We start from the raw sequence: 26865 nt of genomic DNA on the forward strand, positions 1-26865 counted from the left end.
TTAGTAAGGTTGTTTTTTTGGCATTCAAGGCCATGGTTGTCAATTGTACCCCAGGAATGGAACGTAAATCCCAGATAGATGTTAGATTACCTGTTAGATACTGCTGCAAAGTAGGATCTAGAAGCATAAGCATTTCGCCACACTCGCAATAACATCTGCTAACCATGTTTATGTGACCAATAAAATTTGATTTGATTTTGATGGCAGCTGTGGAGAAGTACTTGGGTGTGTGAGATTTTACTGCAGGAAAATTGCAAGATGTTTTGAACAATAGTGTTCCGTCCTCCCAGGCTGCTGGCCTGGAGTAGGATCAGACATGGCCAAAGTAGTGGAATAGTGGTGCGGTTTTAATGGGTGCAGGGTTAGCTGGTATGGCAATTTTTTCTCTCAAAGTGTAATGAATTTATACTACAGAAAAGTAGGCTGATTCACAGCCAACACAGTAGATGGCGGCATGCACCTATAACATTTGTTTGCGGACCGCCATAATACCAAAGACGAAGAAAAATAAACGACACACAATTTTGACAACATCCCGCAAGCGCAGAGTGAGCTTCCGGTCGGAAGGAGGTGTGACGGGATGATATCGGCTGCCATCGCTCAGCCGAACAATTTGGAGAAACAATTTCAAGTGTGTTTTGGAGGTCTACAAAAACAGGTATCCTACTATGTGCCAAATAAATCAACTAAATTAATGATTGCACGTACTGTATTTACACCCAATCTTTCGAGTGCATAATTTCCAACCACACAGAGGCCATCATTGTTAGTTAGCTTAATGACTAATTAGCTAAGAAAGAGCTAAGCGGCTAGCTAGCGCACGTTAGTGGGACAGCAGTCATTGCGGTTAGTAGCTAGCAAATTCAGGAAGCTAAAACGTATTTTCTGCAGACATGGTGTTTTAAGTCTGCAAAACAAATGTCGTCGTACTTCTCGCTCTACTAGGATAGCTAGGTTAACGTTAGCTAGCTAGCGTGCTACACTTGTCCATTTAGTGATAAACGGTGGTCACCATGTTTTGGTTGCGCTACAGTGCGTTGTAGGGGCAGGTCTCAAATCAAAATAAATGTGTATTTGCCAAATGCTTCGTAAACAATAGGTGTAGACTAACAGTGAAATGCTTACTTACGGGAAAAGTAATAACACGAGGAAATACACAATGAGTAACGATAACTTTGCTAAACGGGGTACAAGTCGATTTGCAAGGTTACGAGGTTGATATGTAAATATAGGTGGGGGTATAGTGACTAGGCAACAGAATAGGTGATAAGCAGTAACAGCAGCCTATGTGATGAGTCAATGCCGATAGTCCGGGTAGCTTTTTGGTTAACTATTTAGAAGTCTTTTGGTATGGGGGTAGAAGCTTTTCAGTGTCCTAATGGTTCCAGACTTTGTGCATCGTTACTGCTTGCTGTGCAGTAGTAGAGAGAAACGTCTGTCTTACTTGGGTGGCTGAAGTCAATGACCATTTTTAGGGCCTTCCTTTTTCACCGCGTGGTATAGAGGTCCTGAGTAGTAGGGAGCTCGGCCCCAGTGATGTACTGGGCTTTATATACTACCCTCTATAGCGCCTTGCAGGGATGCAGGCAGTCCAGATGCTCTCAATGGTGCAGCTGTAGAACTTTTTGAGGATCCCATGCCAAATCTTTTCAGCCTCCTGATGGGGAAGAGGCATTGTCGTGCCTTTTTTACTACTGTTGGTGTTTGTGGACCATGGGTCACATACCATGTCATTTCAGCAAACCATGACACTCACCATCTCAAATTTTTCTGAAATGTTTTCTGTAGTTAGAAACAGATAAGATTAGCATTGCTGAAATATTATTTGTTTAATCTAATTTGATCTCTGAGAAATTAAGCTAATTGATTGCACCCAAATTCACCCTTTTTAATTAATAGTATTCACAGAATATTCAACAAATGTAGTACCCAACATCTGATTTAAGATCAAACTCCTTCCTACCATTGAGTAAGACATGAGGAATCCAATAAAATGGTCAAGCCACCCACGGACCCACACCCCACAACAATCCCACCCCAACAACCAGTATGCAGGATCAGTTCTTTATGTTTGACAAGTAGTATGGAGTTGCAGCTTGGAGTATTGCTTCTTAATCCTTTGTAATATAGCCTATTTCCTGTGAATCTGGTGACTTTTTCCCCCCTTAGAGAAATACGTAACAGCCAGTGGAATCCCGTGGCGCGTTATTCAAATACCTTAGAAATGCTATTACTTCAATTTCTCAAACATATGACTATTTTACACCATTTTAAAGACAAGACTCTCGTTAATCTAACCACATTGTCCGATTTCAGAAAGGCTTTACAACGAAAGCAAAACATTAGATTATGTCAGCAGAGTACCCAGACAGAAATAATCAGACACCCATTTTTCAAGCTAGCATATAATGTCACATAAACCCAAACCACAGCTAAATGCAGCACTAACCTTTGATGATCTTCATCAGATGACAACCCTAGGACATTATGTTATACAATACATGCATGTTTTGTTCAATCAAGTTCATATTTATATAAAAAAACCAGCTTTTTACATTAGCATGTGATGTTCAGAACTAGCATACCCACCGCAAACTTCCGGTGAATTTACAAAATTACTCACGATAAACGTTCACAAAAAACATAACAATTATTTTAAGAATTATAGATACAGAACTCCTCTATGCACTCGCTATGTCCGATTTTATAGCTTTTCGGTGAAAGCACATTTTGCAATATTCTGAGTAGATAGCCCGGCATCACAGGGCTAGCTATTTAGACACCCACCAAGTTTAGCCCTGACCAAAGTCAGATTTACTATAAGAAAAATGTTATTACCTTTGCTGTTCTTCGTCAGAATGCACTCCCAGGACTTCTACTTCAATAACAAATGTTGGTTTGGTTCAAAATAATCCATAGTTAAAATATCCTCTGTTTTGTTCGTGCGTTCAAGACACTATCCGAATGGTAAAGAAGGGTGACGCGCACGACGCTTTTCGTGACAAAACATTTCTAAATATTCCATTACCGTACTTCGAAGCATGTCAACCGCTGTTTAAAATCAATTTTTATGCCATTTTTCTCGTAAAAAAGTGATAATATTCCGACCGGGAAAGCGTGTTTACGTTCAAAGAGAGAGAAAATAAAAACATGGGATCCCCTCGTGCACGAGCCTCAGTCTGATGGTACTCTGACCGGCCACTATCCAAACGCGCTAATGTTTTTCAGCCAGAGGCTGGAATTACATCATTCAGCTTTTTCCCGGGTTCTGAGAGCCTATGGGAGCCGTAGGAAGTGTCATGTTACAGCAAAGATCCTCAGTTTTCAATAAACAGAGCCAAGAAGAACAAGAACTTGTCAGACAGGCCACTTCCTGTAAGGAATCTTCTCAGGTTTTTGCCTGCCATATGAGTTCTGTTATACTCACAGACACCATTCAAACAGTTTTAGAAACTTTAGGGTGTTTTCTATCCAAAGCCAATAATTATATGCATATTCTAGTTACTGGGCAGGAGTAGTAACCAGATTAAATCGGGTACGTTTTTTTTATCCGGCCGTGCAAATACTGCCCCCTATCCCCAACAGGTTAAAGTCACTTCTATTATTTAGCATAAATTAGTATGACAGTACCATGTTTTGCCCACTTGATGCTGCTGTTCCTTCTACTGCCTCCACACCCTTTTATTCATTTTGCTGGTCTCTTGTGTTTATTAAATGAATCGCAACATTTTCTTAGCAACTTTGTGTAGAAAACCAATAGCTTTTGCTCGTGATGAAAATACATGATCTGATCAATTGTGTGGTAAAGCCAGTCCCCTGTGAAAGCAATTCCGTTTGTCATTTTCTTAGCAACCTAGTGCTTCAACCCAACTCTCCTTGAATAGACCAACAAATGGCAGCTCTCTGAGAGGGCTATCCGTATGGTGCAATTCTCCTATGAAGACTTTTCCTGCAAGCCCAGAACTTTAATGGAGAAATGGGCTAGTGACTAAAATGTTGTGACAACCTTAATAAAAGAATACAATTCTAAACCATTGAATTGTGGTCATATCTTTTTCAATACAATTATTACTAATATGTGATAATTCCATTGAAACTAAATGGACGAAAGACTATCTTAGTGCTATGATGCTTTTGGGAAACCCAGCCCAGCAAAATTGATAAAAGTAGGAGGAACAGTGGAATCTAGTGGGCAAAATGTGGTACCTTCACACACTTATATGGTAAATAATGCCAGTGACTTCAATGGGTAATTTCTCCAAAACAGAGGGAAAAAACATCAACAGATTCACAGGGAATATATTACATAGTATGAAGAAGCAATACTTCAAGCAGCAGCTCCATACTACTTATTCAAGATGGCGCCGATAAAGAAGGCTGCTTTGCTTCTAGTCCTTAGGAATCTGTGCAGTATTGTTTTTTTAAATGTATTATTTCTTACATTGTTAGCCCAGAAAACCTTAAGTGTTATTACATACAACCGGGAAGAACTATTGGATATCAGCGAGACGTCAACTTACCAGCACAACCAGGAATACGACTTTCCCAAAGCGGATCCTTTGTCTGCACCTCCCAGGGCATTTGAACCGATTCCCGGACTGACTCAAAAAAACAACTCCGCCGGAGGAGAGGGTGCCGGAGCGGTCTTCTAGTGAGGCTTCAGATGCGCGCACACCACCCACCGCTTCCGAGTATATTATTCGCTAATGTCTAGTCCCTAGTTAACAAAGTCAACTAAATCCGGGCTAGAGTTGCTTTCCAAAGAGATATCCGGGATTGTAACATACTCTGTTTCACGGAAGCATGGCTAGCTGGGGACATGCTGTCGGAGTCCATACAGCCAATGGGATATGCATCAGTGCATCGCACCGACAGGAATAAATATCTATCCGGTAAGAAGGGCAGGGGTGTATGTTTCATGATTAAACACTCATGGTGTAATTGTAACAACATATAAGAACTCAAGTCCTTTTGTTAACCTGACCTACAATTCCTCACAATCAAATGCCGACCATATTATCTCCCAAGAGAACTCTCCTCGGTTATCGTCACAGCCGTGTATATCCCGGATACCAAGACGGCCATCGAGGAACTTCACTGGACTCGTTGCAAACTGGAAACCATATATCCTCAGGCTGCATTTATTGTAGCTGGGGATTTTAACAAAGCTAATTTGAGAACAAGCCTACCTAAATAATATCAGCATAGTGATTGCTGTTCATGAGCAAGTAACACGCTCGACCATTGCTACTCTAACTTCTGACATGCATACAAGGCCCCCCCCCCCACCCTCCTTTTGGCAAATCTGACCATGACTCCATTTTGTTGCTCCCCTCCTATAGGCAGAACCTCAAACAGGAAGCGCCTGTACTTTGGTCAAACCAGCGTTGGATAGACCTATCTGATGCCACGCTTCATGATTGCTTCGATCACGTGGACTGGGATATGTTCCGGGTAGCCTCAGATAATAACATTGACGTATACGCTGTCTCGGTGAGTGAGTTTATAAGGAAGTGTATAGGAGATGTTGTACCCACTGTGACTATTAAAACCTTCCCTAACCAGAAACTGGATTGATGGCAACATTCGCTCAAAATTGAACGCACGTACCACCACATTTTAATCATGGCAAGGGGACTGGAAATATGGCAGAATACAAACAGTAGTTTTCCCTCCGCAAGGCAATCAAACAAGCAAAGTGTCAGTATAGAGACAAAGTGGAGTCGCAATTCAGCGGCTCAAACATGAGACCTATGTGACAAGGTCTACAGACAATCACGGATTACAAAAAGAAATCCAGCCCCATTGCGGACATCGACGTCTTGCTTCCAGACAAATTTAAACAACTTCTTTGCGCACTGAGGACAATACAGTGCCACCAACTAGGCCCGCTACCAGACTCTGTTCTCCTTCTCCATGGCTGACGTGAGTAAAACATTTAAACGTGTTAACCCTCACAAGGCTGCCGGTCCAGATGTCATCCCTAGCCGCGTCCTCAAAGCATGCACAGACCAGCTGGCTGGTGTGTTTACGGACATATTCAATCAATCCCAGTCTGCTGTCCCCACATGCTTCAAGATGGCCTCCATTGTTCCTGTTCCCAAGAAAGCTAAGGTAACTGAACTAAATGACTATCGCCCCGTAGCACTCACTTCTGTCATCATGAAGTGCTTTGAGAGGCTAGTTAAGGATCATATCATCTCCACCCTACCTGCGACCCTAGACCCACTTCCATTTGCTTACTGCCCCAATAGGTCCACAGACGATGCAATCGCCATCACACTACACACTGCCCTATCCCATCTGCACAAGAGGGATACCTATGTAAGAATGCTGTTCATTGACTACAGCTCAGCATTCAACACCATAGTACCCTCCAAACTCATCATTAAGCTTGAGACCCTGGGTCTCGACCCCGCTCTGTGCAATTGGGTCCTGGACTTCCTGACGGGCCTCCCCCAGGTGGTGAAGGTAGGAAACAACATCTCCACTCCGCTGATCCTCAACACTGGGGCCGCACTAGGGTGCTTTCTCAGCCCCCTCCTTTACTCCCTGTTCACCCATGACTGCGTGGCCATGCACGGCTCCAACTCAATCATCAAGTTTGCAGACGACACAACAGGGGTAAGCTTGATTACCAACAACGATGAGACAGCCTACAGGGAGGAGGTGAGGGCCCTTGGATTGTGGTGTCAGGAAAACAACCTCGCTCAATGTCAGCAAAACAAAAGAGATGATCGTGGACTTCAGGAAACAGCAAAGGGAGCACCTTCCCTATCCACATCGACAAGACAGCAGTGGAGAAGGTGGAAAGTTTTAAGTTCCTCGGCATACACATGACAAACTGAAATGGTAGGCGCAACAGCGCCCCCCTTCAACCTCAGGAGGCTGAAGGACTGAAATCCTGCAGCGCCCGCAAGGTCTCCCTGCTCAAGAATGCATATATATGCCCGTCTGAAGTTTGCCAATGAACATCTGAATGACTCAGAGGACATCTGGTGAAAGCGTTGTGGTCAAATGAGACCAAAATGGAGCTCTTTGACATCAACTCAACTCGCTGTGTTTGGAGGAGGAGGAATGCTGCCTATGACCCCAAGAACACCATCTCCACCGTCAAACATGGAGGTGGAAACATTTTATGCTTTGGGGGTGTTTTTCTGCTAAGGGGACAGGACAACTTCACCGCATCAAAGGGACGATGGACGGGGCCATGTACCGTCAAATCTTGGGTGAGAACCTCCTTCCCTCAGCCAGGGCATTGAAAATGGGTCGTGGATGGGTATTCCAGCATGACAATGACCCAAAACACACGGCCAAGGCAACAGGAGTGGCTCAAGAAGAAGCACATTAAGGTCCTGGAGTGGCCTAGCAAGTCTCCAGACCATAATCCCATAGAAAATCTGTGGAGGGAGCTGAATGTTCGAGTTGCCAAACGTCGGCCTCGAAACCTTAATGACTTGGAGAAGATCTGCAAAGAGGAGTGGGACAAAATCCCTCCTGAGATGTGTGCAAACCTGGTGGCCAACTACAAGAAACGTCTGACCTCTGTGATTGCCAACAAGGGTTTTGCCACCAGGTACTAAGTCATGTTTGGCAGAGGGGTCAAATACTTATTTCCCTCATTAAAATGCAAATCAATTTATAACATTTTTGACATGCGTTTTTCTGGATTTTTTTGTAGTTATTCTGTCTCTCACTGTTCAAATAAACCTACTATTAAAATTATAGACTGATCATTTCTTTGTAAGTGGGCAAACGTACAAAATCAGCAGGAGATCAAAAACTTTTTTCCCCCACTGTGTGTGTATTATTTATATATATATATATATATATATATATATATATATATATATATATATATATATATATATATATTCTCATCCTATTCCTTTACTAGATTGTGTGTATTAGGTTTTGTTGTGGAATTGTTAGATATTACCTGTTAGATACTGCTGCACTGTTGGATCTAGAAGCATTTCGCTACACTCGCAATAACATCTGCTAACCATGTGTATGTGACCAATACAATTTAACTTGTCAGACATGGAGAACTGATACTGTATACTAGTTGTTGGGGTGGGATTGGTGTGGGTGGTCTGTGGCTGGCTGTTGATCATTTTTTATTCGATTCCTCATGTCTTACACATTGTTAGGAAGAATTATAGTCCAAATCAGATGTTGTGTACTATATTTATTGAAGATTATATGAATCCTATAAATTAAAAGTGCCAATTTGAGTGCTATCAATTAGCTTAATTTCTCAGATCAAATTATATTTCAACAAAATAATGTTTCAGGAATGCTAATCTTATCTGTTTCTAACTACAGAAATGATTTCAGAAAAATCGGAGATGGTGGGTGTAAATCCTCTTTCTTGACCTTTTTTAAAGTGGAATGCTAATTCCTTAGTGATATGCACACTGAGGAGCTCTCGACCCACTCCACTACAGCCCCATCGATGTGGATGGAGACTTGCTCGGCCCTCCATTTCCTGTAGTACACGATCAGCCCCTTTGTCTTTCTGACGTTGAGGGAGAGGTTGTTGTCCTGGCACCACACTGCCAGGTCACTGACCTCCCTATAGGCTTCTTATCGTCATCAGTGATCAAACTTAATTATGGTATTGGAGTTGTGCACGGCCACGCAGTCATGGGTGAACAGGGAGTATAGGAAGGGACCAAGCATGCCCCCCTGAGGGGCCCCCGTGTTCTGTGCCAGCGGGACGGATGTGTTGTTTCCTACCCTGCCAGGTCACTGAATTGAATGTTAATTTCTCTACCATAAACCGCCTCCAACATTGTTTTAGAGAATTTGGCTGTACTTCCAACCAGCCTCACACCAGCAGACCACGTGTAACCACACCAGCCCAGGAGTTCCACATTCGGCTTCTTCACCTGCAGGATTGCCTGAGACCAGCCACCCTGACAGCTGATTAAACTGTAGGTTTGCACAACCAAATCATTTCTGCACAAACTGTCACAGATCGTCTCAGGGAAGCTCATCTGGGTTCTCGTAGTCCTCACCAGGGTCTTGACCTGACTGCAGTTTGGTGTCGTATCTGACTTCAGTGGGCAAATGCTCACCTTCAGTTGTCACTGGCACGCTCTTCACGGATGAATCCCGGTTTCAACTTTACCGGGCAGATGGCAGACAGCATGTATGGAGTTGTGTGGGTGAGCGGTTTGATGTCAACGTTGTGAACATTGGTCCCATGGTGGTGGTGGTGGGGTTATTGTATGGGCAGGCATAAGCTACGGACAACAAACACAATTGTATTTTATCAATGGCAATTTGAATCCACAGAGATGCCGTGACGAGATCCTGAGGCCCATTGTTGCGCCATTCATCTACCTCATGTTTCAACATAATAATGCACGGCCTCATGTCGCAAGGATCTCTACACAATTCCTGGAAGCTGAATGTCCCAGTTCTTCCCTGGCCTGCATACTCACCAGACATGTCACCCATTGAGCATGCTTGGATGCTCTGTATCGACGTGTACGACAGCGTGTTCCAGTTCCTACCGAAACCCAGCAACTTCGCACAGCCAATGAAGAGGAGTGGGAAACATTCCACAGGCCACAATCAACATCCTGATCAACTCTATGCGACAGCGATGTGTCGCGCTGCATGAGGCAAATGATGGTCACACCAGATACTGACTTGTTTTCTGATCCACGCCCCTACCTTTCTTTTTAAGGTATCTGTGACCAACCGATGCATATCTGTATTCCCAGTCATGTGAAATCCATAGACTAGGGCCTAATGAATTTATTTCAATTGACTGGTTTCCTTATATGAACTGTAACTCAGTAAGGTCTTTATTCTTGGATGTTGCGTTTTTTATATTTTAGCTCAGTGTAATAGGGTATTGGTTCTGTCCTGTTTCCTCACAGCCACCGTGCCCCGTCGCGCCCCCACACCAAGCGGAGCCGTCATGTGGCAGGAGGCCCGCAAACATGAGCGCAAGCTGCGCGGCATGATGGTGGACTACAAACGCCGCGGCGAGCGCCGGCGAGAGTACTACGAGAAGATCGTAAGTCACCCAGCGCACTGTTTTGCTTTGCTTTTCTTGTGCACAGCCCGTTACACTTAATCATCAAGATCTGTTTAACTTCCTATCATCTGGTGTTTTAGTGCTGGGCAGAAACTAAAGCCTTTCGCACCCTGTAGCTCTCCAGGACCAGGGCTGGTGATTACTGAATGAGGATTCCCCATGCTCTGGTGTCCTCCTGTTCTCCCTTTCACCCATCTCCTCTCCTCTACAGAAAAAGGACCCGGCTCAGTTCCTTCAGGTTCATGGCCGGGCCTATAAGATCCATCTGGACTCAGCCGTGGCACTCGCAGCAGAAAGCCCCATCAACATGTGAGGAAACACATAACACGCATACAACAACACACACACAAGACATGCATGTGCACACGTGCCACCATGTCTTGCTTTTACATACACAAACGCATTATATAACACAAAACCACTCTCTGCACACCATCGCACCACCTGAGAATACTAATCAGGATGTTATGTTCTCTGTTGCTGCAGGATGCCCTGGCAGGGAGACGCCAACAACATGATTGACAGGTTTGACGTGAGGGCACACCTGGACTTCATACCCACCTACACCCCTCCACTCCTCAACACAGCGTAAGTGTGACTGAGGTCTCTCCTTCAGACTTCATTCCTTATTACACCACTAGTATGGCGTATTCACTGATATGTATTATTACACACACACAGGTTGCTTTGTTGTGGTTTGATGAAATGTGATATGAAAGGTCAAATGTTTTTCGTGGCACCACTGTTTTTCGTGAAACATATTGAAGTGCTCCATTTGGGTTGCAGCACCCCAGAACAGGAGTCGGAGGAGAGGAAGTGCAACTATGAGCGTTACAGAGGCCTAGTGCAGAACGACTTTGCCAGCAGTGAGTATCCACCGGTGTTGGTAATGCCATGTCTCTTGTGCCTCCCTCCCAGTGGGTATATTGTGTTTTTCTGTGTTCTCTAACCTCTTGCTGTCCCTCTTCAGTCTCTGAGGAGCAGTGTTTGTACCAGATCCAAATGGACGAGCTCTATGGTGGCCTGCAGAGGCCAAATGAGGATGAGAAGAAGAAGTTAGTCCTATCCCATCTTTTCACATTCTCTATGGTTTCTATAAGTATCCACTAATTTACGGATTGTTTGTATTGATTATTAATAAGCCCCTCCCTTTTGTTTAGGCTTGCTAAAGAGAAGGCCACCATTGGCTACACGTACGAGGACAGCACTGTTACGGAGCCTGGGGAGGAAGAAGAGAAAGGGGAGGAGGATGACTCTGAGAACAGCGAATCGGAGGAGGACGAGGGCATCCCAGACATTGGTGAGTCCCAATACCTTCTCACTCAAACAAGTATGAGTTGTCGGGTTGGATGGACATGGGGCTTGTTCGACTTTGCAGCCTACTGCCGACGGACTGATGACCTTGCATCAAAAATAAAATGAATGATTATTTGTAGATCAGTCACAATTTACCCATAATGCAGCATGTTGACTGCAATGTTGAACAAGCCCAGTAAAGGGTAATGTATGTGATTATGTATTATTTTCTCATACCACTGTCGTGTGCGTGTGTTTCAGATGTGGAGGTGGACGTTGACGAGCTCAACACGGAGCAGGAGTTGGATCTGAACAAGATGGCCACCCCATATGGAATGGCAGAGGGAGATTTTGTCAGGTCAGTCTGCCTGCTTCCATTATATGTTTTGCAAAAAATTGTATGTGTTGTCATTACATTATCGCTGGAGTCAATGGAAATGCCAGTTGTCATAAAAAAATGCATTTTATGTTTCTATTAAATGACCAGTTGCTTTCAAAGCGTGTTTTTAACAAAGGTAAAACAGTCAAATGTTTGCTGTTAAACACCACTGTATGTTAACTGGCTGACTGTTTGACAGGATGCTGAGGAAAGACAAGGATGAGGTGGAGGCCATTAAACACGCCAAGGCTCTGGAGGCAGAGAAGGCCATGTACTCGGTACGAAAGAATCAGTGTGTGTTGCTGTCATGTCAATGATTGTTGGTAGGCCTATGCTTTCCCCTGATGATGTCACTGACTGTGTGTGTGACCCTCAGGGCCGTCGCTCTCGCAGACAGAGGAGGGAGTTCAGAGAGAAGAGATTGAAGGGCAGACAGATCAGCCCACCCAGGTAAACAGCAGTTGATACCAGGGTTGGGGTCCAGCGTCGTCCGGCTTAGGGGCCGGGGTAGGCCGTCATTGTAAACAAGAATTTGTTCTTAACTGACTTGCCTAGTTAACCTGTTGGGTCTAGGGGGCAGCATTTGCACGTCTGGATAAAAAAAATGTACCCGATTTAATCTGGTTACTAATCCTACCCAGTAACTAGAATATGCATATACTTATTATATATGGATAGAAAACACTCTAAAGTTTCCAAAACTGTTTGAATGGTGTCTGTGAGTATAACAGAACTCATTTGGCAGGCAAAACCCTGAGACATTTTCTGACAGGAAGTGGATACCTGATGTGTTGTATTGACTTTAAACCTATCCCATTGAAAAACACAGGGGTTTAGGAATATTTTGGCACTTCCTATTGCTTCCACTAGATGTCACCAGCCTTTACAAAGTGTTTTGAGTCTTCTGGAGGGAGATCTGACCGAACAAGAGCCATGGAACGATGATGTCCCATTAGACACCTGGCGCGCGAGTTCATGTTGGGTACCCTCGTTCCAATACGTTATAAAAGAGTATGCATTCGTCCACCTTGAATATTATTCATGTTCTGGTTAAAAAAGGCCCTAATGATTTATGCTATACAACGTTTGACATGTTTGAACGAACGGAAATATATTTTTTCCCCTCGTTCATGACGAGAAGTCCGGCTGGCTTACATCATGTGCTAACGAGACGGAGATTTTTGGACATAAATGATGAGCTTTTTTGAACAAAACTACATTCGTTATGGACCTGTGATACCTGGAAGTGACATCTGATGAAGAGAATCAAAGGTAATGGATTATTTACATAGTATTTTCGATTTTAGATCTCCCCAACATGACGTCTAGTCTGTATCGCAACGCGTATTTTTCTGGGCGCAGTGCTCAGATTATTGCAAAGTGTGATTTCCCAGTAAGGTTATTTTTAAATCTGGCAAGTTGATTGCGTTCAAGAGATGTAAATCTATAATTCTTTAAATGACAATATAATATTTTACCAATGTTTTCTAATTTTAATTATTTAATTTGTTACGCTGACTTGACTGCCGGTTATTGGAGGGAAACGATTTCCTCAACATCAATGCCATAGTAAAACGCTGTTTTTGGATATAAATATGAACTTGATAGAACTAAAAATGCATGCATTGTCTAACATAATGTCCTAGGAGTGTCATCTGATGGAGATTGTAAAAGGTTAGTGCATCATTTTAGCTGGTTTTATGGTTTTGGTGACCCTGTCTTTGACTTGACAAAACATTACACACAACTCTTGTAAATGTACTGTCCTAACATACTCTAAATGTATGCTTTCGCCGTAAAACCTTTTTGAAATCGTAAAACGTGGTTAGATTAAGGAGATGTTTATCTTTCAAATGGTGTAAAATAGTTGTATTTTTGAAAAATTTGAATTTTGACATTTATTTGGATTCAAATTTGCCGCTCTTGAAATGCACCTGCTGTTGATGGAGTGCACCACGGGTGGCACGCTAGCGTCCCACCTAGCCCCAAGAGGTTAAATAAAAAATACAAAAATTGGTTTGCTTTGTGAATTTACTAGAATGAAATGGAATTGACCCCCAACCCTGATTTTTATACCATACGAGGTAACTCGCCTCATCCACTACCAATGTGTAGCACACACATGGTGCGAGACACACCGTCACACCTCTTTAAACCCTATCTCTGTTTATCATCTCCAGCTATGCCAGGAGAGACAGCCCAACCTACGATCCCTACAAACGGTGAGTGGGAGGCCAACCGTTTAACTTTGCGTCAAAGTTTTTCACTTATTAAAAGTCCCATCTAATACTATGTTTTGACAAGGAAAGTAATGGAACAGTCATCCTTTTAATCAGTGCTAACAACTTATGATAAACTGCTTGCTCGTGAGGGTGAGGTAAACTTTTAATCAGTAGAGATGGCACTGATGATTCTCCCCTCCGACAGGTGGCTTAGCGGTTAGAGCTAGTTCGAATCCCTGAGCCGACTAGGTAGAAATCCGCCCTTGCGCAAGGCGCATGATGCGAAATGCATCATACTATGAAACTTTCTGTATTTTAAGTTCTATATGTTGAAAACTTGATTGCTGTCACACCAGTGGACTAATTAAACAGATACCAGAATATCGTTTTTGAGTGGAATTTTCCTTTACCCCTAATTGCTCCAGGGTCGCTGTCAATAATGGCTGATCCCTGGCCATGACCCCAATGTCTGAAGGTGTCTTGGGGAGTGGGATATGCAAAAAATACATTTCCATTTCACAGCACACACTTTACAGTTTACGTGCTTGTACATGTGTGAAACAGGACAAATATAACCACCCCTATTTGATTTGACCTCCTTCCTCAGGCCCCAGTCGGAGTCCAGTTCGGAGTCGCGGTCCCGCTCCCGTTCCCCAGGCCCAGAGAAGATCACATTCATCACCAGCTTCGGAGGCAGTGACGAGGAGGCTGCCGCGGCGGCAACCCAAGCTCCACCCCCTGTCAACTCTGGCCACACTCCCGCCAACTTGCTGCAACACCCCGCAGGTCATAGCAGGGGCTCCCGGTCGGTAGCTTTCCCCTTCCGCTTTCCATTGGTTGTTTACTCCTGTCAGTCATGTTGCTGTTCAGTGACTACAGCTGTAGAGATTTGGGCTATAGAGATTTGGTAGGTGAAGTGGAGCTCGGATTTAGGTTAGTTTGTTTGACTTGAATAGCTTACAATTCAAGTAGTGTGACATTTTAGAGATGCGTGTTAGTTTGTGCGTCCCTAACAGCAAATTCTGCATGTTATTCTGTGTTATGGTAAATCAATGAGATCACATACAGTACCAGTCAAAGGTTTGGACACACCTACTCATTAAAATTGTATTTATTTATTTTTACTATTTTCTACGTTGTAGAATAATAGTGAAGACATCAAAACTTTGAAATAACACATATGGAATCATGTAGTAACCAAAAAAGTGTTAAACGAATCAAAATATATTTTATATTCTTGAAAGTAGCCACCCTTTGCCTTGATGACAGTTTTGCACACCTAAGATGGCCCTATTGGGTTAAAGACCAAGTCCATATTATGGCAAGAACAGCTCAAATAAGTAAAGGGAAACGACAGTCCATCATTACTTTAAAACATGAAGGTAAGTCATTGCGGAACATTTCAAGAATGTCGCAAAAACCATCAAGCGCTATGATGAAACTGGCTCTCATGAGGACCGCCACAGGAAAAGAATACCCAGAGTTACCTCTGCTGCAGAGGATAAGTTCATTATCAGCCTCAGAAATTGCAGCCCAAATAAATGCTTGGAGCATTTTTTTGCAGCCCAAATAAATGTTCAAGTAACAGACATGTCAACATCAACTGGTCAGAGGAGACTGTGTGAATCAGGCCTTCATGGTTGAATTGCTACAAAGAAACCACTACTAAAGGACACCAATATGAAGAAGAGACTTGCTTGGGCCAAGGAACACAAGCAATGGACGTTAGACCAGTGGAAATCTGTCCTTTTGGTCTCGAGTCCAAATTGGAGATTTTGGGTTCCAACCGCTGTGTCTTTGTGAGACACGGTTTGGGTGAACGGATGATCTCCGCATGTGCATTTCCCACCATAAAGCATGAAGGAGGAGGTGTGATGGTGTGGGGGTGCTTTGCTGGTGACACTGTCAGTGATTTATTTAGAATTCAAGGCACACTTAACCAGCATGGATACCACAGCATTCTGCAGTGATACACCATCCCATCTGGTTTGTGCTTAGTGGGACTATCATTTGTTTTTCAACAGGACAATGACCCAAAACACACCTCCAGGCTGTGTAAGGCCTATTTGACCAAGAAGTAGAGTGATGGAGTGCTGCTTCAGATGACCTGGTCTCCACAATCACCTGACCTAAACCCAGTCTTCCCTGTGGCTCAGTTGGTGTAGCATGGTGTTTGCAATGCCAGCATGGTGTGTGCCACGCCAGGGTTGTGGGTTCGATTCCCACAGGGGGCCAGTACAAAAACAAAAATAATTATGAAATGTATGCATTCACTACTGTAAGTCGCTCTGGATAAGAGCGTCTGCTAAATGACTAAAATGTAAATGTAAATATGTGGGAACTCCTTCAAGACTTTTTGAAAAGCATTCCTCATGTAGCTGGTTGAGAGAATGTCAAGAGTGTGCAAAGCTGTCATCAAGGCAAAGGGTGGCTACTTTGAAGAGTCTCAAATATAAAATATAAAAACACATTTTTTTGGTTACCACATGATTCCATGTGTTCATAGTTTTGACGTCTTCACTATTATTCTACCATGTAGAAAATAGTACAAATTAAGAAAAAGCCTTGAATGAGGTGTGTCCAACCTTTAACTGGTACTGTAGATCTTAACTGCCTTATACACCTTAATACCACTCTCTTAAAGGCACCATGAGGTAAGGGAAAATGTATATGGCATGTACACCATGTGTCTGTGTTCAGTATGGTTCACAAAGTAGCAGAAAGTCCTGAGCTCTACCTGTGTGTGGTTACATGATAACTGTAGCATTACTAGCAGCCTAACGAGAAATGAAGTAGACCAAAACAGAAATATAAACTGAGTCAAAGCAGACAGTAGGGTTAGAGCAGCCCGTGGGTCGTTGCTAATACATCTGTGTGTCTCTGTTCAGCAGACGCCACTCTTCCTCCAGCCCTTCCTCCTCTTCCTCCCACTCTTCCACTCATCGCTCCTCCTCTCGTTCCTCCTCTCACTCACGCCGCGACAGACGCCACGGAGGAGGGAGGGATGGACGACATTCCCGGTCGAGGCGGCGCTCCGACTCAAGGTCCCGGGGCAGAGGAGCCAACGGAGGAGGGGGGTCACGGAGGAGATACGACCGGACACAGTCACGCTCCAATGACCGGGACAGGGAGCGAGAACGGGACAGAGACAGGGACATGGGACGTCGCTTCGCAGCACGCAGACGCACACGGTAAGGCAGCCCAGACAACCATAAGACTTTTCTAAACTCAGTAAATCATGAACTCAATGTCACTTTTTTGTACACTAAAATAAACTGGTGGGCTTTTCGAGGTTGTGCTGATCACGTCCTTCTATTCTCCTTCCAGGTCCAGCTCTAACTCCCGGCAGGGGGACCGTGCCAGGCCGGGGGGGGGTAGGCGAACTTCAGGAGGGCATCGGAGGGGGGTCAGCAGCAGCCCTAGCCCCTCCCAGTCCCCCCAGCCCAGCTGCACCCCCTCCCCCTCACACAGAGGAGGCCCGCCCTCTGCCACTGCTCTCTGTGACAAGCTGAGAAAGTGAGTCCACTGACACCTGTACACTCAGACACGCACACATAAACACACTAGAGGTCTTTCACGGGTTCAGAAAGTTGGACCCGTTCCGAAATTGACCTGGGGCTTTCCCACCCGGACCCGATATACAGAAATACAATTTCAAATAGAAAGACCCGTTCCGAACGGACCCGAGTACAACTAGACCTGTTCCATATAGACCTGGTCGGATCCGAGTGAAGAAAGCAGCAGAAAAGTACATATTTAAGCTACTTTATTAGCCGGAGCTGATAATGCAAGAGAGGGAAAGAGGGGTGCCGCTCTAGAAGGGGTCAATGAACAGCATTCTCATATAGGTGTTCCTTTTGTCCAGTTGGGAAAGGGCAGTGTGGAGTGCGATTGAGATTGCGTCATCTGTGGATCTGTTGGGGCAGTATGTGAATTGGACTGGGTCTAGGGTATCCGGGAGGATGTTGTGGTGAGCCATGACCAGCCTTTCAATGCACTTCATGGCTACCGTCTTGAGTGCTACGGGGCGGTAATCATTTTGGCAGGTTACCTTCGCTTCCTTGGGCACAGGGACAATGATGGTCTGCTTGAAACATGTATGTATTACAGACTCAGTCAGGGAGAGGTTGAAAATGTCAGTGAAGACACTTGCCAGTTGATCCGCGCTTGCTTTGAGTACACGTCCTGGTAATCTATCTGGGACCGCGGATTTGTGAATGTTTGCCTGTTTAACCTCTTGGGGCTAGGTGGGACGCTAGCGTGCCACCCGTGGTGCACTCCATCAACAGCAGGTGCATTTCAAGAGCGGCAAATTTGAATCCAAATAAATGTCAAAATTCAAATTTTTCAAAAATACAACTATGTTACACCATTTGAAAGATAAACATCTCCTTAATCTAACCACGTTTTACGATTTCAAAAAGGTTTTACGGCGAAAGCATACATTTAGAGTATGTTAGGACAGTACATTTACAAGAGTTGTGTGTAATGTTTTGTCAAGTCAAAGACAGGGTCACCAAAACCATAAAACCAGCTAAAATGATGCACTAACCTTTTACAATCTCCATCAGATGACACTCCTAGGACATTATGTTAGACAATGCATGCATTTTTAGTTCTATCAAGTTCATATTTATATCCAAAAACAGCGTTTTACTATGGCATTGATGTTGAGGAAATCGTTTCCCTCCAATAACCGGCAGTCAAGTCAGCGTAACAAATTAAATAATTAAAATTAGAAAACATTGGTAAAATATTATATTGTCATTTAAAGAATTATAGATTTACATCTCTTGAACGCAATCAACTTGCCAGATTTAAAAATAACCTTACTGGGAAATCACACTTTGCAATAATCTGAGCACTGCGCCCAGAAAAATACGCGTTGCGATACAGACTAGACGTCATGTTGGGGAGATCTAAAATCGAAAATACTATGTAAATAATCCATTACCTTTGATTCTCTTCATCAGATGTCACTTCCAGGTATCACAGGTCCATAACGAATGTAGTTTTGTTCAAAAAAGCTCATCATTTATGTCCAAAAATCTCCGTCTCGTTAGCACATGATGTAAGCCAGCCGGACTTCTCGTCATGAACGAGGGGAAAAAATATATTTCCGTTCGTTCAAACATGTCAAACGTTGTATAGCATAAATCATTAGGGCCTTTTTTAACCAGAACATGAATAATATTCAAGGTGGACGAATGCATACTCTTTTATAACGTATTGGAACGAGGGTACCCAACATGAACTCGCGCGCAAGGTGTCTAATGGGCCATCATCGTTCCATGGCTCTTGTTCGGTCAGATCTCCCTCCAGAAGACTCAAAACACTTTGTAAAGGCTGGTGACATCTAGTGGAAGCAATAGGAAGTGCCAAAATATTCCTAAACCCCTGTGTTTTTCAATGGGATAGGTTTAAAGTCAATACAACACATCAGGTATCCACTTCCTGTCAGAAAATGTCTCAGGGTTTTGCCTGCCAAATGAGTTCTGTTATACTCACAGACACCATTCAAACAGTTTTGGAAACTTTAGAGTGTTTTCTATCCATATATAATAAGTATATGCATATTCTAGTTACTGGGTAGGATTAGTAACCAGATTAAATCGGGTACATTTTTTTTATCCAGACGTGCAAATGCTGCCCCCTAGACCCAACAGGTTAAAGGTCTTGCTCACATCGGCTACCGAGAGCGTTATCACAGTCATCCAGAAAAGCTGGTGCTCTCGTGCATGCTTCAGTGTTGCTTGCTTTGTTGGGAGAGTAAAAGGCATTTAGCTTGTCTGGTAGGCTCGTGTCACTGGGCAGCTCGCGTCTGGGTTTCCCTTTGTAGTCTGTAATAGTTTTCAAGCCCTGCCACATCCAACGAGCGTCAGAGCCGGTGTATTAGGATTCAATCTTAATCCTGTATTGATGCTTTGCTTGTTTGATGTTTCGTCTGAGGGCATTGTGGGATTTCTTATAGGCGTCCGGATTAGTGCCCCGCTCCTTGAAAGCGGCAGCTCTAGCCGTTAGCTCGATGTGGATGTTGCCTGTAATCCATGGCTTCTGGTTGGGATATGTACGTACGGTCACTGTGGGGACGATGTCGTCGATGCACTTATTGATGAAGTCGATGACTGAGGTGGTATACTCCTCAATGCCATTTGATGAATCCCGGAACATATTCCAGTCTGTGCTAGCAAAACAGTCCTGTAGCATCTGCGTCCTCTGACCACTTCCGTATTGAGCGAGTCACTGGTACTTCCTGCTTTAATTTTTGCTTGTAAGCCGGAATCAGGAGGATAGAATTATGGTCAGATTTGCCAAATGGAGGGTGGGGGAGAGCTTTGTATGCATCTCTGTGTGTGGAGTAAAGGTGGTCAAGAGTTTTTGGTTTTCTCCGCTGGTTGCACATGTGACGTGCTGGTAAAAAAATTGGTAAAACTGATTTAAGTTTGCCTGCATTAAAGTCCCCGGCCACTAGGAGCGCCGCTCTGGGTGAGCATTTTCTTGTTTGCTTATGGCCTTATAGAGTTGGTTGAGTTCGGTCTTAGTGCCAGCATCGGTCTGTGGTGGTAAATAGATGGCTACTAATAATATAGATGAGAACTCTCTTGGTAGATAAACTGTAGACCACACTATCATAAGGTACTCTGCCATAGCTAGATTATTCATCATTCAATATGATTACAAATCAAATGTTATTTGTCACATGCTTTGTAAACAACAGGTGTAGACTAACAGTGAAATGCTTACTTGACGTCGTACCTGTTTTGACTGCATCGAACCGGGATAAGCTAGTTAAGCTAGCTAACTTCCAAGGCTAATTGAGTCCGCGTGCACTTTCTCGTCCTACACAGTTACAAATAGCAGCACCTCCATTCAGATTATTAAGTAGCAGCCTACCTGTTGGCTCTTGGTCGTTGTAGCCGATCCGTCTCCTTTAACTTTTAATTCCATCGTTTTAATTCCATCTTCCACTGATTAGATATCTCCTCACTTTTGCCCCACACGGAGGCTATATGACTGTAGCCTATTGCCGCTTTGATGTCTTATGATTGGCCAACGACAAGCTGTACGTGCCACTCTCGTGAAAAGCAAGAGCAGCAGCATAAATTTTGCAATTTCTCTCTCTACTGCAGCAGTCGCGTTCAGATCTGTACGGGTCCTTCCAGACAAGTCAGTTAAAATTACACGTACCTGATACCAGTGACAATCAGATCCGACCCAGACCCGTGATATTTAGTATTCTGGATCCGGACCCGCTCAGGTACCGGATTGGGTCTCTGGTAATCGGGTACAGGTAGATCCGTGAAGACCTCTAAAACACACACACACACAGCCTCCACCCTCATGTGAAGTTTAAAACAAACAGCAGCAATAGGTAGCTAATATTTTCCCTAGTCTGTCTTACAGTAGGAGCTCTCTGATGAGAAATGGTGACATTTTCATCCCTACTTTTCTCCCTCTCTCTCTCTTTTTCCCCATTTCTCTCTCTCTCTTTCTTTCTCTCCCTCCAGGCCTGATACTCCGGGTGGTAAAGAGACAGGAGCTGCCAAAGTCAGTAAGAATTTGATCTAGCTGGGTTTGTTGCTAAAGTCTACGCCTCCCTCACCCCTGACAGGCTGAGCTGGTTGTCCATCAGGCTGGGGATCCCCCCCCCCCCCCCCCCCCCCGAATGCCACTGTGCACACAGAGAATGGAAATCATATGAAATGTCTTTTGACTGCCTCTCTCTGTGGAGCTTCCATTGTAACTGGTGACCTTGCCTCCACCTGAATGCAGTGTAGAGTTAAACCCTTCTCTACTCAGTTTAGAGTGTGGTTGCAGGTTAGCCTGCCTCGAAAGGGCAGAACCTATATCGCAGAGTGGTGTATGACAGAGACTTTTTCTGACACTTCTTTCCCCTCCTTATCTCTGAATGGACTGGTGTTCCCAGCACCCTTTCTGTCACTTATGTATCTGTCTGTTTTATGGATGTTGCTGTATTCTGCGGCACTTACTGCGCTATGCAGAGTGGTGCGGTCAGACCAGAGAAAGAGAGGGAGTGTGTGTGTGTAAGCAGAGGTGTCTCCCTAAATCTCAATGCTGAGACGTTTCACTCTACAGGTAGACAACCCATTGTAAATCTAGTGCCCTAAGACTGAGGGGAAAGCACTGATATGTCATTGTCAGAGGCTCTTAAATGGCTTCTTTTCCTTGTCTCCTTTCCTTGTCTCCTCTCTTCATCACCACTGATCTGAAAGGACTGGGTAAGTGAAAGCAAAGTAGTAGTTAAGGAAGCCATATAAGAGTAAAGGGGGGAGAGAGTAGTCTAGAGTCTGGGTGCGTTCCAATTGTCTTAAGTGGCTTCCTCTCCTCGCCTCCATTCTTTCATCTGCACTGACGGTAAAGAACTAGATATGTGAAGGCAAAGTACTGGTAGGCATACTCTATATTTATTTAAATCACCGATGTTTCAGATCAGCTAAAGAGAAGGCGACTCAAGAGAGGAGGCCATTTTAGGCTGTTAAGCACACCCCTGCTATGTAGTGAGGTCGGAGCTCAGGTGCGTGCAGCTGGCGTGGACAGCAGAGCAGTGAGGGGGGCTTGTCTGAGCAGGCAGGAGAAATACACCACCACACCTCTCCTTCCAGGACTAACAGCACACTGTTACCTGCTGCTTTCCCCTTAGAGACACGCCTCTAGACTTTGATATTAACCGCTCCAGTACAGGGAAAGGAATATATCCGAGTTGCTTAAATAGAAAGCGAGCGTTAGAGGGAGGGTAAATGAACTCTGTAGGCATTTTGGCCTGTAATGTGTGCTTGTCTATCCACCAGCTGAATTCCTACCTGGCCAGGGAGTGTCAGCAGGGAATGTACAGGGGAGGGCTGCTGGCGCTACTTGTGACCAACATTTGCCAGACTGTTCTGTCCTTTTTCAACTCTCTTACCCTTAGCTTTCCTCGCAACATTCGCATGTTATGTACATGGAAATACATAAGCCATGTGTACTTAGAGTCCAGTTCCATGTAATGTGATCCTGTCCTGCTACTGGGTACAACTGCGGGAACGGAGTTCGGGCCTCCTCGCTTCACGTAGCCGGCTCTACCAGTCCAGCAGAAAACAGGACAGGAGATGACAAACAGCTCACGTTATTTACGACTGTATACTCCCACCTGACAAACCGTGGCCTTACCAGCTGCTATATGGGGCAATGGTGGTCCTATAGGCGCCCCTGTCCCCTTAATTCCACACACACACCCTGTGCTCCTGCCCTGCGAGTGTGTGTGCTGATGCGTGCCTGTCTCTTACAGCCCAAGATGACCCCGCAGGAGAAGCTGAAGATACGCATGCAGAAGGCCCTCAACAGGCAGTGTGAGTAGACAAGACTGGACTCTGTTTGGTCAGTCTCGCAGTTACAACTCATTTATGCTGTGTTTGTATATACATATTCATCCTTCCTCTGTTTTGTTTCTCCCTCAGCCAAGGCGGATAAGAAAGCAGCCCAGGCGAAAGTCACTCAGCAGGAAAATAAGCGAGCGGTGCGTGTGGAATCGTGTTTGTGAACTGCTAGCCAGCCCCCCCCCCCCCCATTATAGCATAATGTGTGAAGTTTCCTCTCGAAACAGTGTACCCCTAAGACAGTCCTTTGATATATGTTGTCGTCTGCCATTGGCCCTCATGGCTGTTTACTTTACAGGAGCGCGAGGGAGAGCTCAGAGCCATGGCACGCAAGATCCGCATGAAGTAAGACTGTGTGTGTGTGTGTGTGTGTGTGTGTGTGTGTGTGTGTGTGTGTGTGTGTGTGTGTGTGTGTGTGTGTGTGTGTGTGTGTGTGTGTGTGTGTGTGTGTGTGTGATGCTGCTGCCTTGTGGTGCCATATGACTCTGGTTAAACAGTGGTGTGTTCCAGGGAGCGTGAGCGTCGGGAGAAAGAGAGGGACGAGTGGGAGAGACAGTATGGACGACAAAGCCACTCGCCCTCCCCATCTAAATATGGTGAGTTCAGTGAGTCACCTCTTACTGTTATATCATTGTTAAATCCATGACGGGAAGTGTTCAATTGCACACTTTGGAGAAAAGGGTGTACAATTGGGATGCAGCCCGTACGCCTGTGATAGTGGCTCAGTACTAGTTGTCAAATCAAATTTGATTTGTCACATGCGCCGAATACAACAGGCGTTGACCTTACTGTGAAATGCTTACTTATGAGCCATTTTCCGACAACGCAGCGTTAAAAGGTAAGAAAATACGCAACAACAAAAAAAAGTTCACTATGGCACAGTGGCTCAGTACTAGTCGTGACAGTGTTGTTGAACTTTCTGGGAGGCTGTTGTGTTGGGGGTCATTCTTTCATCAGCGTGTCTGTCCTCTGTCTGTCCCTCAGGTCGCGACCACAGCTCATCCAGAAGGTATGTGAAAAACCACAAGTCTCTACTCTTGAGGAAGGATGTTGCCTCTCTCGCACTTTATCTCATTAGCACATCGTACTGTCCCTCTGCGTTCTGTCACAACTCTTTCTCGCACTGCAATGGGGAAGTGTAAGATCACTGTGTTAAATCACTCTAAACTGAATATGAACTTCAATGTTGAGCATATGAATATATTTTCCCTTTCTGTAACGCCCTTGATCTCCAGTGATCCATCTGTGACTCACGGGACAGACATACTCTCTGTTTCTCTCTCTCTCTCTCTCTCTCTCTCTCTCTCTCTCTCTCCCTTTCAACACACTCCTATTCAAATGTGTTCTCTCTCCCTCACACGCACCCACATTCAAACTCTTTTGTCCCAATCAAAAACATGCATACTCTCACAGAGGGCTGTCAGTGCTAATGTTAGGCCCCCTCGTCCCTAGTCCTCCCTGGGGAGTGTGTGGCCTGCCAGGCCGGCTGTGGTATTGGGGAGTGGGGACACATTGAATCCTGAGTCTCAGTACATCAGAAACAGATGAGGCTTAACACTGTCGGTCTCAATACTCTACAGCAGTGCTGCACTTAGACCATGTGTGCTCGACAGAAAGATGGTAGTTTCAGTCAAATATGATACAAGCTAGCAAGTAAGTACCAGCAAATACTGGAGGGCAACTGTTTACACCAGGAAGAATCCAAATATTGTAAAGAAAGTTATGTCTTGTGTAATAACTGGTAGTCATGTCCAGTTTGACATACAGCAGTATATATGGTAGGTCATGTTGGGGGTAGTGAATATACTGCGCGGTCCAAGCGTAGCACTGTGTCACCTGAGACTCACTCACTCTTTTCTCGCGTTTCCAGGAGGTCCCGTTCCCGGTCGAGGAGTCCATATTACCGATACTAAACATACCGTTGAGACTCACCAACCCCCACACCCCTCCTCACCCTCTCCTCTGCCTACTCTTCCAGTGAAGAGATGAGAGAAATGGGGGACCATGTTCTGAATGGAAGAGTGGTAGAGATGGATTTGGGAGATGGAAGAACTGATGGAGGCCGGAGATTGCTATGAGTGACGGATTTGTATGTTGTGATTGCTGACAGCTTGTCACATCTGGACACATTTTACTATCTCAGTAATTCTGCATATATATTCTGTCCTTTATTATGGCCTTAAGTTGCTTTTTCTCTTCCATCTCTAAGCGGTCTTTCCCCTGTCCCCTCCATCTCTCTCTCTCTCTGAGAAGGGTGTGTTGGCATCACTGTCTTATCACAGGAATAGGATGTAAAAGAATCGGATTGGAATTTGACCTTCATCTGTGTACATAATTTTCTTTGATTACAAATGAGTGAACATTAATGAAATCCTGAGGGGGTGTATAACCCCATGTGTGAGTATGAAAAATAATTTGTATGCCATGCCCCCCCAACTGCTCACCCTGTGAATTGAGACTTGATTGTACTCTTCTGAGGTAACAGATGTAGTCTTTTTGTTTTAGTCCAAATATGATAAGATATCAAACTGAGAAGTAAATAAAATGCACAAAAGTATCTGATGTAGGTCTATTGGTTTGGCGTGTCTTTACTTGGAACGTTATCTCTCATACATACATTATAAATGTGCCCAAGGCATAACTTCACTATTGAGGCTTTGTTGAGACAAGAAGCAAAGTGTCTTGTCCAACACTTGATTAAAGTTGTTTGGGCTTGGTTATATTAAAGTCAGTTACCAAACCAGTAGTTTGGTTATTGTAGGTAAGTTTCAGTACTGTTTAGCATTTAAAATTATACAGTATAATGCACTTTTTTTTTAAACTGTTGTGCTTTAGCCTACTGGTAAGATCAATTCACTAAGTGATGAGTATGAATGCTGATATCTTATGTCGGCATTTATAAGTACTACTCTACTTCTAAGGTGAAGTTCTCTTAAAACATTCAATTTGACGCCCTACTTTCAGCCTGCTGGTGGCGCCAAATAGCCGGTTTCGTCAAATAACCTACGTTTAACACACATTTTGTCCGCATGTGTTGCATTGTCAAACGTGCTGGTTACGTTGTTGCAGCTAGCCATTTACAATGTTTACCACAATACTTGGTAGCTATATTGTCTCCTAACCTGTCTGAATCATTTTCCAAACAAGATAGGCTAGAGCTTAGGCTACTTAGTTTTGTCTTTGTAAAAGTTTAAGGTCAGGCCTATGGGTTTTCCCCGCAACTGTATTTATGTCCCGTCTGGTGAGCAACGAAAGGAGAAACTAACAGACCGTTTACTTTGGTTTCGAAACCAGCCGGACAGCAGAACACCTGTCTTCAGCTGCCTTGTTAAAGCCACTTCCTCCTCACCCACATCCTCAGCAGGCAGCTAGAACCAGTAGGCTGCATAGAGGCTAGGGGTGCAAGGAGGAAGTGGCTGTGCAGCTGTAAAATCCTATTGTTGCCTCCCATCATCCCATGTATTCTGCAAAGCGCATTTCCATATCATTGAATAAAATACTTCCTGAAATAAATAGGCCTGTAATATTGATTGCTTA

At 44.3% G+C, this 26865-nt stretch overlaps 1 protein-coding gene across 6 annotated transcripts; it reads left to right on the forward strand.

Moving 5' to 3' along the window:
• The first annotated feature begins 548 nt into the window (after positions 1–548).
• On the forward strand, positions 549–25894 carry sfr16 (Splicing factor, arginine/serine-rich 16). 6 transcript variants are annotated; one of them, XM_045702907.2, is made up of 22 exons: positions 566–658; positions 5343–5493; positions 9897–10036; positions 10269–10366; positions 10544–10645; positions 10844–10923; positions 11028–11112; positions 11218–11357; positions 11615–11711; positions 11932–12010; positions 12109–12182; positions 13913–13954; positions 14562–14759; positions 16843–17145; positions 17282–17470; positions 21463–21502; positions 23241–23301; positions 23410–23468; positions 23627–23673; positions 23839–23924; positions 24313–24337; positions 25199–25890. In XM_045702907.2, the coding sequence occupies exons 3-22, from the start codon at positions 9938–9940 to the stop codon at positions 25239–25241; spliced, it is 1947 nt and encodes a 648-aa protein (XP_045558863.1). In that variant the 5' UTR covers positions 566–658; positions 5343–5493; positions 9897–9937; the 3' UTR covers positions 25242–25890. The 6 variants fall into 6 exon arrangements, 5 of the variants coding, with proteins under 5 accessions (XP_045558864.1, XP_045558865.1, XP_045558866.1 ...); XM_045702908.2 differs by lacking the exon at positions 5343–5493 and having other exon boundaries at positions 549–658; XM_045702909.2 differs by lacking the exon at positions 5343–5493 and having other exon boundaries at positions 549–658; positions 16846–17145.
• Positions 25895–26865: the final 971 nt, after the last annotated feature.

This window comes from Salmo salar, chromosome 20, assembly GCF_965601325.2.
Source record: "Salmo salar chromosome 20, fSalSal1, whole genome shotgun sequence".
Lineage (NCBI taxonomy): Eukaryota > Metazoa > Chordata > Actinopteri > Salmoniformes > Salmonidae > Salmo > Salmo salar.